This window comes from Myotis yumanensis, unplaced genomic scaffold (assembly GCF_028538775.1).
Source record: "Myotis yumanensis isolate MYYU_CA2020_CCGP unplaced genomic scaffold, mMyoYum1.0.hap1 SCAF_2, whole genome shotgun sequence".
Classification (NCBI taxonomy): domain Eukaryota; kingdom Metazoa; phylum Chordata; class Mammalia; order Chiroptera; family Vespertilionidae; genus Myotis; species Myotis yumanensis.
The window spans coordinates 21,589,987-21,602,160 of record NW_027223753.1 but is presented as its reverse complement, the minus strand read 5'-3'; the positions used below and the strand labels follow the sequence as shown (position 1 = coordinate 21,602,160).

The following is a 12,174-nucleotide window of genomic DNA, read 5'->3' as shown; positions in this document are numbered from 1 at the left end:
CAATAAAAAATATAAAAATATTCACGCCCTAACCGGTTTGGCTCAGTGGATTGAGCATCGGCCTGCGGACTAAAGGGTCCCAGGTTCGATTCCGGTCAAGGGCATGTACCTTGGTTGCGGGCACATCCCCGGTAGGGGGTATGCAGGAGGCAGCTGATCGATGTTTCTCTCTCATCAATGTTTCTAATTCTCTATCCCTCTCCCTTCCTCTCTGTAAAAAATCAATAAAATATAAATATATAACTGTATATATATATATATATATATATATATATATATATATATATATATATATATATAAATATCCAGGAATAAATACAGAACTTTATGGAAAGATATAAAAGACAACCTGATTAAATGGAGCCAGACACTGTGTACATGGAAGATTTAGTTCCCTATAAATGCATTTTTTCTCTAATTAATTCATACATTTAATGATTATCAGAATTACACAGGTTGATTGTGGTTTTTTCTTTTGTAGGGAGGGTTTTGTTTTTGATATGAGAAAATTCTTTTTGAGTGTATCTAGAAGAATAAATATGGCAGCATATTTTTTTAAGTTAAAAGAAGACAAATGAGGGAGCACTTACCCCATTAACTATTTATATTATAAAACTATAGTAATTAAAACAATATGGGTCATGCACAGGAATAGACAAATAGAAGAATGCAATAGACCAGAAAGTTGACAAACAAAACCAAGTTTATATAACTATGTATGTGATAATGGTAGATTTAAAATGGGTGTTGGATGAAATATTTGGTTTGGTTAAATGACTAATCAACCGGAACAAAAAAAAAACAAAATGATAATATGGAATCTTATTCTTATACTAGAGGCCCGATGCATGAAATTCATGCAAGAGTAGGCCTTCCTTCCCCTAGCTGCCGGCACTGGCTTCCCTCCGGCACCCGGGACCTGGGCATCCCTCGCAGCCCTAGCTTTGTTCGGAAGGTTCTGCGGTCTAATTAGCATATTACACTTTTATTATTATAGATCATATGCCAAAATAAATCTAGGTGGATTTAAGGACAAAAGTACTAGAAGAAAGCATTGGTTTATTTATTTATCATATATTTATTGAGTGCCTCTTAAGTGCCAGGGCACACATTCTGGACAACAATGTATGAATAATTATATTGGGGGTTGGGTTAGTTTTATGATGGAAATTCTTAGAGCTATTTAAATGCTGTTGGGAAAAATATTTAATTATTTGAAAAATATGTGCATTATATTAAGTGAAAGAGCAGTTACCATATAGCATTTATAGTTTGATGTTGTATTTATAAAAGTAAATATGCATAAGGAAAGATATGCTTAGAACAAAGCCTAGAAAGACAGAACAAAATGTTATGAGTGCTGAAAGTTGCTTTTATTTTCGTTGGGCTTTTATAAGTTTTCTGCAATGAATATTTTATCATAATGACACTTAATAAGAACATTTTTGTTCTCAGAATTAGGATGAATTATGCTTTGAAATTAAGGAAAAGATCCTGTTCCCCTTACACTTTCATTAATTAACAACAATTTCTTAATACCATCATATATCCAATGAGCGTTCAAGTTTCCAATTATCTGATAAATGTCATCATATTTTCTAAATTTGCAATTTATTTGCATCAGGACCTAAATGAAGTCCACACATTGGATTAGTTGCCTCATGGTTTTTTTTTAATCTATAGGTTTCTACCTCCATCTCTTTAACCCCCACTCATAATTCACTTGTTGAGGAAGTCGTCGTTTGTCCAGTGGAATCATTCATGTTCTGGGTTTGCTGACCACATCCCCAGAGTATCACCCCATGTGTTCCTCTGTCCTCTCTATCAAACCAATGGTTTGATCTGATTCTGGTTTGATTTTTTTTTTTTTCAGCAAAATGACTCCATAGGTCGTAGTATGCCTTCCATCAAGAAGTGCATGATGTCTGGTTGTCTCCCTTACTGTGATGTTAGCAAGTATGGACGATGAATACCTTGATCAGTTCATTCCAATATATGCTTTAATGGGTAAAATAAATGCTATAACAGTTCGGTTGCAGCAGTGGCCAAACCCTTTGAACTGGGGCCATCTGTGTGTCTGCTGGAACGCCGGAATTGTCTCCGTCTATCAGTGACATAAAGCCATTGCACATAAGATCTGGAAACAGACTTGAGGCTCCCAGGGGCCTAAACAAATCTCTGTAACATACAGCACTGTTAGCTTGAAGGATGGTTTCCTTTAGAAGGCTTTGCCTCATAAATAGTAGAATGGAAATATTGTTGCAATTTGCTGGCAGCTGGCACCACATCCTGTGCCATGCACAAATATTCATCGCCCACCCATAGATCCCATCTTTGATATTTACCAAAGCAGCAGGGGGTCCTTCACTCAATCACAACTTCTGTTGTTATTTGTACAATTATCTGGAAAGGAGCAGCAACCTTGAGACCTGGGAGGCCAGTTCATTATTCTGATGATTGTTGACTTGGCTGGTGCTCAAAAGTTCAGGGGACAGATGGGACAGGGAAGCCAGATGCCGGCACGATCCCACCCCTGGCAAGCCCAGCAGGCCCTCGCTGGAGTCCTTATTTTAGGAGAGAAGGAGCAGAGACTGAGCTTGAGGATGGGAAAGTGCCATGACATGCTGGTCATCTTAACTCCATCCTGCCTGGATCCCAGGGGCCATGTCCAGAAAAGTGGTCAGGTCTGAGGCCACTGCCACAGTGGGGAGGGGTCAGGCAGGAGGACAGCTGTCTCATCTCCTGAAAGGACAGGACCGAGTGTCTAGTGATGCAGAGATGTCGAATGCTTTCAGCGTGCCTGTCTGCAGAAACAGATGGCTTGGGCAGGCAGCCAGCCTCAGCCTGGCCTCCCCAGGCTGCTGAAGATTAAGCTGGTGCCCTATGGGGGCTCGGGGAACAAGAGCAGGTCTCCACTGGAAAGGTCAGAGCAGCAGGCAGTTCCTAGAGACTGAGTTCACACGGAGATGGACTGGGCTCAGATCTGGCACCAATGGAGCCAAGCTCAGTTGCTAGCTCCACTCGCCATCTTCCTTGTACCTGGTGACTCACTGACCCCCTAACAGTTGTTATCGATGTTGAACTCTGAGACCGGGGGCTGTGGGGTGAGAAGCTGTTGTTTGAAATAAGGTCATGCTGCTGACGTTGGGTTGGGGTCTCCCTATGTCCAGGTCTATGATGGCAACAACAACTCTGCCCGTTTGCTGGGGGTGTTCAGCCGCTCGGAGATGATGGGAGTGACTTTGAATAGTACATCCAGCAGCCTGTGGCTTGATTTCATCACCGACACCGAGAACACCAGCAAGGGCTTTGAGCTGCAGTTTTCCAGTAAGTCTTGCTTGCTTCTGAGTGGACGAGAAGTCAGATTGTCCCTGATTGGGAGGTTGGACTCTGGGTTTACTCTAACTGGCACATGCTTAGTTGCTTGTTTCCTCTAAGGCAGCGGTTCTCAACCTATGGGTCGCCAATCTGTGGGTCGTGACCCCTTTGGGGGTCGAACGACCCTTTCACAGGGGTTGCCTAAGACCATCGGAAAACACAGATATAATTACATATTGTTTTTGTGATTAATCACTATGCTTTAATTATGTTCAATTTGTAACAATGAAAATATACCTCCTGCGTATCAGATATTTACATTACGATTCATAACAGTAGCAAAATTGCAGTTATGAAGTAGCAACGAAAGTAATTTTGTGGTTGGGAGTCACCACAACATGAGGAACTGTATTAAAGGGTCGAGGCATTAGGAAGGTTGAGAACCACTACTCTAAGGCATTGTGCCTGAGATTGGGAAAAGCTGCCACTTTTCAAACCATAGCTCTGTGGTTTAAACGTGATTAGCTGAGTTGAGGGCCTACCTTTTAGTCACTAATATTTTATTTTTTTAATATATATTTTTTATTTCAGAGAGGAAGTGAGAGGGAGAGAGAGATAGAAACACCAATGATGAGAGAGAATCATTGATTAGCTGTCTCCTGCATGCCCCACACTGGGGATTGAGCCCACAACCAAGCCCACAACCTGGGCCTGGGCCCTGATGGGGAATCGAACAGCGATCTCATGGTTCATAGGTCAGTGCTCAACCACTGAGCCACACCAGCGTGACTAGTCACTAATACTTTAAAAATAATAAACACTGAGGCTTTTCATTAAAGCCACCAAAGTTAGCCTTTGCTAATTATGGCATTTATAAAATAACCAGTGGCTTGGTGCACGAATTCGTGCATGGGTGGGGTTCCCTCTGGGTGGCCTGCAGAGATAGCGCTGAAACCCACAGTCCAGTGCTGCCTGCAGCTCCTACCTGTTGCTCCCGCTCATCCTGGCCCCACTATGCTTGCCACGAGCTTGTACCCAATCAGTCCCGATCGGGAGAGGCTTGAGCTGCCACAGCAGCACTCGCCAGCCATGAACCCTGCATCTGGCGCCCTCCCAAGGGGAGTGGCCTATGGGATTGGGCTGAAACCGGCTCTCCTACATCCCCTGAGGGGTCCTGGATTGTGATAGGGCACAGGCCAGGCTGAGGGACCCCACCAGTGCATGATCGGGCCAGGGAGGGACTGCGGGAGGGCTCCAGGGTGTTTCCGGCAAATCTTGTTCAGTCCCGATCAGCCAGACCCCAGCAGCAAGCTAACCTACTGGTTGGAGATCTGCCCCCTAGTGGTCAGTGCACGTCATAGTGAGTGGTTGAGCAGCCTTAGTATATCATTATCATATTACGCTTTGATTGGTTGTTCGGTTCTGCTGTTCAGTCTATTTGCATATTATCCTTTTATTATATAAGACTAGGCCTGGTGCATGAAAATTCATGCACTGGAGCGGGGGGTCCCTCAGCCCAGCCTGCCCCCTCTCACAGTCCAGGAGGCCTCAGGGGCAGGAGGTGATGCGGCGATCAGGGGAAGGCAACGCCCCCAACACACCTCTGCTGCTGCCACTGCCAGCAGCACAAGCCTCAGCCGGCCCTTGTTACCTGAGCCTCGGGCGCCCTGGGTGGCTAGGGGGGTGAGGGGACTGGGGGACAATGGAGGCAGGCGTGCGGCAAGGCGGGTGCCTGCTGCCCCGGCGGGGCTGAGGGGACTGGGTGCTGCCATCTTGTGGCCGCCATCTTTGAGGGCAGGGCAGTCAATAAGCATATTCCCTCCTTATTGGCTGTGGGTGCCACCATCTTTGCAACAGCATGAGGGGCAATTAGCATATTCCCTCTTTATTGGATAGGATATTCAACTACGGCCAGATGTAAAAAGATGCAAATGTTAACGGACAATTATGTTAGTTTTTACTACTTCCTAAAGAGCTAAGTCTTGATTCTTTCCCTCTTTTTTTGTGATTTTAACTTTCTTCTTCACTCCTGGGATTTTGAAAATGGAAAGCACCCAGGTTTGTACGCAGCCCTGGAGTACTTGGGGGTCACATCCCCATATTTTGGCTCCCTTGCCATTTGATTCATTTATTTGAGCTTCTACTTGCCCAGTACATACAAAGTAATGTACTTTTATAGACTATTTTAAAATCCAGTGAGTATCCGTCAACCGATGAGTGATGAAACAACCTGTGTTATGGAGTATGTGGCCACCAAAAAGGATGAGATACCTGATTCATGCTTCAACACGGATGAACCTTGGAAGCACGATGCTCAGTAAAGTAGCCAGTCACCAAAGGCCACGTGTTATACAATCCACTTACAGGAACTGTCCAGAGCAGGCAGAGCCACAGAGACAGAGGGAAATCGGGGCCGCCTGGGCTGGGGGGGGGCGTTGAGGGGGATGTGGGTGGGCATCTCTTGAGGGGATGAGAACGTCCTGCGTCGACTGTCTTTCTTGGTGCACAACTGCGCAAAGGTACTGAAGATACTACATTGTACATGCTGGAGGGTGGATATTTAGTATGTGAGTTATTTCCCAATAAGTCTGCTAGAGAAAACACACCCACTGAGGCTACTCAGGATCCCTCTTCCCGGGCTCAAGGCCATCTGACAGGGGGGCTGTGCAGGTCCTGGCGGACTGATCAGTGGAAGAGGGACTCAGCAGAGTCGTCTTGGAGTTCCATTCCCATCATCTGAGATGGTATGACTTCGGAACAATGTATCTAACCTTCCTAAGTCAGTGTTCTCAGTTGTAAAATACACCTAGTTATACCCTCCTGTGAGACTCCCGTTAATAATAAGTGAGACAGCATGTGAGGCACCGTATCAGAGAAGCTCTGTCGAGGTTTCCTTCTCCGGCCTTTGCAATCGAGTGCATTTAAGCAGGCCTGACAGAGCTTGAAACATACATTTAAAGCAACTTTCCCATCAGAATATCTCGGTGAGCAAAACTGAAAGAACAGCTCCCACTTAGCAAAATGCTATGGGGTCAAACAGAAGAAACAGAAAAGTCAAAAACTATGCCTGAAAGCTATTCAAAGCTCACCTGGGAGAAGTAACTGGAATCATTTGCATATAGCATCGGGGGAATGAATACCCCATAGTACACCCTCACCCGAGCACAGCAATGTGACGCCCCGCAGCGCGTCCCTCAGAACTAGAGGCACGTGTTGCTGGCTCCCTCGAGGAAGTGGGCTCCAAAGGACTGTGGTTTCTGCCACGGCCGGTCTTGCTTACCCTTCTGTTCTCTCTTCGCCAGGTTTTGAACTCATCAAATGTGAGGACCCGGGAACCCCCCAGTTTGGCTACAAGGTTCACGACGGAGGCCAGTTTGCAGGGAGTTCTGTGTCCTTCGGCTGTGACCCTGGGTACAGCCTGCGGGGCAGCGAGGAGCTGCTGTGTCTGAGCGGGGAGCGCCGGACCTGGGACCGACCTCTCCCCACTTGTGTCGGTAGGAGGCCCCTTGCTTGCCGTTGTCATCCATTGAGCACGTGAGACCAGAGCCGAGTCAGGCCCCCAGATTCGTAACGCTGGTGACAGGAGAGGGAGAAGAATGGACAAGAAAGAATTTGGCGGAGCCTGGGTCCAGGGCTTCCTGCAACATCAAGACTCGAATGAGTCTCTAGCTCATGCTGGGCCTCAGTTTCTCTGTGGGCTGTGCTTCCTTTTCTGGGGAATGTTGAAAGAAAGGGTACGGTCATAAACTATCTTAAGAAGGAATAGAACAATGAACTAGCGTCTCCCTAAGCCTGGGTGCTTCCAGGATGTCAGCAGAGGCTCTCGGAAGCCTTATCCTCATGCCACAGACTGGAGAAGCCTGACCCAAGGCAGAGTGTGAAATTGGCAAAACACGCCATTCTGTCTGTCTGGCCTTTCATCTTTCACCTTTCACCCAGCTCCCTGCAATGTTACCCTCCTGGCTGTGTCCTGCTCCCCAGCCCCAAACAGCAGGCCTGCCTTCTCTCCATCCCCACCCCCTTGTCCCACCACCTCAGTGTGTCTGCAGCACTGGCTAATCTCATAGGAACAAAACACCCACTGGGAAAACATCTGAGGGCCTACCAGGGGCCATGTGACAGGATTGGTGCCAGCATGTGTGGAGGCAGAGAAACACAAAAAGAAAGAAAAAGGCATTTTTCCCTGCCCTTGGGGAGCCCATACTCTAGCAGGGAGAACAGACACATGAGCAGATTATTAATAATACACGCTAAGCACGGTAAGAAGAGTTACATGCCGAGTGTTGGAGGCTGTGGGAAGGGTTTCCATAGGAGGTGATATTTCAGTTGAGACTTTGAAAGATGGGTAAGAACTCACCAGCAAGCGGAGCGGGGTGGGGCGGTGGCCTGGGCATGTGCGAGGGCTGGGGAGTGCACCGGTGTGGTAGACAGTTTTAACAACCAATAGTCTTTTCCCTTAGACAATTACATTTTTTTAAATTAATTTTTTTAAATTTTGTTTTATTGCTTAAAGTATTACAAAGAGTATTACATATGTCTCCTTTTTTCCCCCGCCCTTGACATTCCCCCGGCCTCCCCTACCCCCCAGTGTCTTGTGTCCATTGGTTATGCTTATATGCATGCATACAAGTCCTTCGGTTGATCTCTTACCCCCGCCCCCCCAACCCTCCCCGGCATTCCCACTGTAGTTTGACAGTCTGTTCGATGCTGCTCTGCCTCTGTATCTATTTTTGTTCATCAGTTTATAATGGTCTTTATTATCCATAAATGAATGAGATCATGTGGTATTTTTCTTTCATTGACTGGCTTATTTCACTTAGCATAATCCCTATGTTCATAGCAGCACAATTTACCACAGCTAAGATTTGGAAACAGCCTAAGTGCCCATCAGCAGATGAGTGGATTAGAAAACTGTGGTACATCTACACAATGGAATACTATGCTGCTGTAAAAAAGAAGGAATTCTTAGACAATTACATTTTAGCAGGATCTTCAACACTGTTAGACAGCAGTGTCCAAAGGCAAGGAGTTTAAGCCTATAGGCCAGGGTAGTGGCCTCTACACAGCCTCTAGATCAGCAGTTCTCAACCTGTGGGTCGTGACCCCTTTGGGGGTCGAACAACCCTTTCACAGGGGTCGCCTAAGACCATCGGAAAACACACATATAATTACATATTGTTTTGTGATTAATCACTATGCTTTAATTATGTTCAATTTGTAGCAATGAAATTGGGGTCACCACAACATGAGGAACTGTATTAAAGGGTCGCGGCATGAGGAAGGTTGAGAACCACTGCTCTAGAGTCTTGCCCTCTCTGTGTTTGAGGTTGACTCAGTCTGCAGTCATGCCCCATCCTCCCTTCCGGCATCCCTGTTTTCATCCCCTTCTTTCACGCATGTGCCAGGCCCTGTGCTAGGCCCCAGGAATCGAGGAGAGTAGTTCCCAGCCAGCGAGGGAGACACATGCATAAGCAGACACGGATAGAATGCCGCAGGCACGCCAGAGCGAGCAGAGTGTGAAGGAGAGATGATGATTCACATTATAGGCCAATTACTTGCTTGCCAGAAGGATTCACTGTAAGGTTCTTTTGCCAGTTGGACTGAACTTTGAGGAAGCGCTCAAGCAGTGCTAGTAAGAATATTTATACTTTGAAACTCAGAGGCCTTCCCCACTGGGACTCCCTCAGACCCCACTCAGGGGAGTGAGGCTGTGTATTTGGGATTATGGGTGTATATTTTTACACATGTCACATCATCGTAGACTTTATCGAGGTCTACCAGCAATGACTACTGTGACTTACACATCCGGGTGTGTGCTTCATTGGTGAGTGTGTGTCACAGCCCAACGGGGGAAGCCAGGGTTCTGGGACGGGAGGAAGGGGCAGGACCAGGAAGAGTAGAGTCCAGTCATCTTGACAGTGACTCTGCTGCAGGCTGGCCACCTCCGAGAATGTGGCCTGTGAGGAGAGCAGCGGTGTGTCCTCCGGAAGTGCTCCCAGTGCTGCTCCTCCGAACACTCGCTTTCTCCAAAGCCAGAGGGGCTTCTCCATCTGGAATACGGAAGGGAGCTCTAGCCAAGGATATGGTCATTTCCTGCCGCCTTTCTAGCTTCCTCTTCTATTTGTGGGGCTGACAGTCTTTCTCTCCACAACTTATGTGTCATCCTCTCTCTCCACCCTGCTCACTGCTATGGGCCCATTCCATCCTGCGTCTGTCGACCAGGTTGGCATCGCCCATCCCCACAGCACCACAGAGCAAGGACTCAAAGTGAGGCTGGAGCAGAGAATCTGGTCTCAGGAGCACTGGCAGAGAGCCCCTCCCCCAGCCCTGGCTTAGTGGTCCCGTGTCCAGCCATAGTGCCCTGGACATCCTTAATGGGTCCATTATAGCAACAGGCGAAGGCCAGTCTTCTGTTTGTGACGTTGATCCCATCTTCTGTTTCTTCCAGGATCTTGTCCATCAATCATTCCCTTTCCTGAAAGCTCTTCAACCCTTGATTTTCATGCTCCCTTGATTCAGACCTTTATCATAATTGGCCTGGGAAGCAATAAGTTTTTTTTCATTCATTGTATCATCCACCCATCTAGTCATTTGATAAGCATTTATTAAAACATCTCTCATGTGCCAAACACTGTACTAGACACTTGATGTGAAAATATGGGTAAGACAAGGTTTCTGCTGCCAAGGAGCTTATAGTTGTGTGGAGGAGGTAGACATGATAACAGCATGTTGCACGTGCTGTGATATAATCTGTTCATGCACCGTATGCATGTACCATATTTGTTTATCCATTGACCAGTTGATGGACATGTGGGTTGTTTCCAGTTTTGGGTTATTATGAATAATGCCACTGTGATCATTTGGGTACAAGTTTTTGTGTGAAAGTATGTTTTCATTTCTCTTGGGTATATACCTAAGCACAGAATGGCTGGGGTTATATGATAACTATGTTTAATTCTGAGGAACTATGAAACTGCTTTCCAAAGGGGCTGCACCATTTTAGATTCTCACTAGCAATGGATGAGGGTTCCAGTTTCTCCTCATCCTCACCTACACTTGTTAGTGTCTGTCTTTTTTATTTTAGCCACACTTGCAGGTGAGAAGTGGCATCTCATTGTGATTTTAATTTGCATTTCCCTAGCGATTGCTGATGTTAAATACCTCCTTATGTGCCTCTTTGCAGAAATGTCTATTCAAATCCTTTGCCCATTTTTTTTTCCATTTTTAAATTGGGTTGTTTGTCTTTTCACTGTTGAGTTGTAGGAGTTCTTTGTAGATCTGAATACAAGTCCCACCCAGGGGCATTCTGTATGCGGAGCCCAGTCCCCTGGAATAAATGAGAGGGACTCAGGGACATGGAAAAGAGGAAGCACCAAGTGGTCACTGGCAGCACAGGCCACCCCATGAAGCTCACTCTTTTGGGATTTCTTTCAGCTGAGTGTGGAGGGACAGTGAAAGGAGAGCTGTTGGGGCAGGTGCTGTCACCCGGTTATCCAGCTCCCTATGAACACAATCTCAACTGCATCTGGATCATCGAGGCTGATGCTGGCTGCACCATTGGGTAAGTGTCTGGCTGGCCAAGTGACCATTGTCAAGTGACCATTTAGGGGAATCATCACCAGCCACTCAGCTGGTAGCCAGTCCCACCCACCTCACCTGGCGGCCCTGTGAACAGCAGGGGTGTAGGACCCCAGGCTTGGGCTGGGCCCATGGAGAATCTGGAAAGGCCAGTCTCAGCCTCACAGGGCTGCCACCCAAGTTCATACGACTCTGTGGTCTCGATGGCACAGTTACAGCAGAGTGACTGAGGGCATGGGCTTGACGTCATGTGAACCCCAGTTTGAATCCCTGGACCTTGGCTAACTGAGTCTTTTATCCTCTGAGTCTTACTATCTCCTCTGGATGGTGGGTTATAATGCCAACTTTTCAGGATAAAGCACTTAAAAGAGATGCTGTATGCATTGTGCTCAGCACAGTACTTGGAACATGGTAAATATTTAACAGTGACTCTGTGGTCGTTTCTCTGACAGCAGTAAGGGTCAGCTTAAGTTGTATGAGCCAGATTACTTCTCTTTCTCGGTCTGAATTTCCTCAACTGTAAAATGAGGACAAAATTCTTATGGTTTAGGGTTGTGGAGAGAACAATTACAACGTTCAGCAAGGACAGTCAGAAGAAAGAAAAAGGAAGGGAGGAAGGAAGGTTGGCTCAGGTGTAAAGGTCGTTATATGACTAATCTATATAATAAAAGCCTAAACAACCATTACAGCGGAACTACCAGAATAACCGGTCACTAGGATGCACACTGACCACCAGGAGGCAGACGCTCAATGCAAGAGCTGCCCCCTCGTGGTCAGTGCTCTGTGGGAGCGCCACTCAGCCAGAAGCCGGGAATGGCTGGCGAGTGCAGCGACGGTGGCGGGAGCCTCCCCCGCCTCTGTGGCAGTGCTAAGGAGCAGTGAGCAGGCAGGCAGTAAGGAGCAAGGGGTCCGAACTGCGAGAGGGATGTCTGACTGCTGGCTTAGGTGGATATCCCCTGATAGGTCCCGGACTGCAAGAAGACAGAGGCCGGGCTGAACCATCCCTCCACCCCCATGTACGAATTTTGTGCACCAGGCCTCTAGTACATCCATAATAGTCTCTCAGTAAATATGAAATGAGCATTGAGTGAATCAAGAGCATAATGACTCATTTACTTTAGTGTTCAGGTATGCAAATCAGAAAGAGGTCTTCCCCTTTTCCACCTTGGAGCATTGCTCATTCATGCACTCGCTTCATTCATTCAGGTAACAACTCTGTTTAATACCTGGCAGTGCCTGTGCAAGGTGCTGGCCTTGTGCAGATGAATGAGACCCTGT

At 46.8% G+C, this 12,174-nt stretch overlaps 1 protein-coding gene across 1 annotated transcript in view; it reads left to right on the top strand.

The window, feature by feature from the left end:
• The window catches only part of CSMD2 (CUB and Sushi multiple domains 2), a 552,912-nt gene that overhangs the window by 396,952 nt on the left and 143,786 nt on the right, over positions 1-12,174 (top strand). The window contains exons 23-25 of the mRNA XM_070404687.1: positions 3,171-3,327; positions 6,621-6,812; positions 10,753-10,879. Coding sequence (XP_070260788.1) covers positions 3,171-3,327; positions 6,621-6,812; positions 10,753-10,879 — 476 coding nt within the window. The remainder of the gene's footprint in view (positions 1-3,170; positions 3,328-6,620; positions 6,813-10,752; positions 10,880-12,174) is intronic.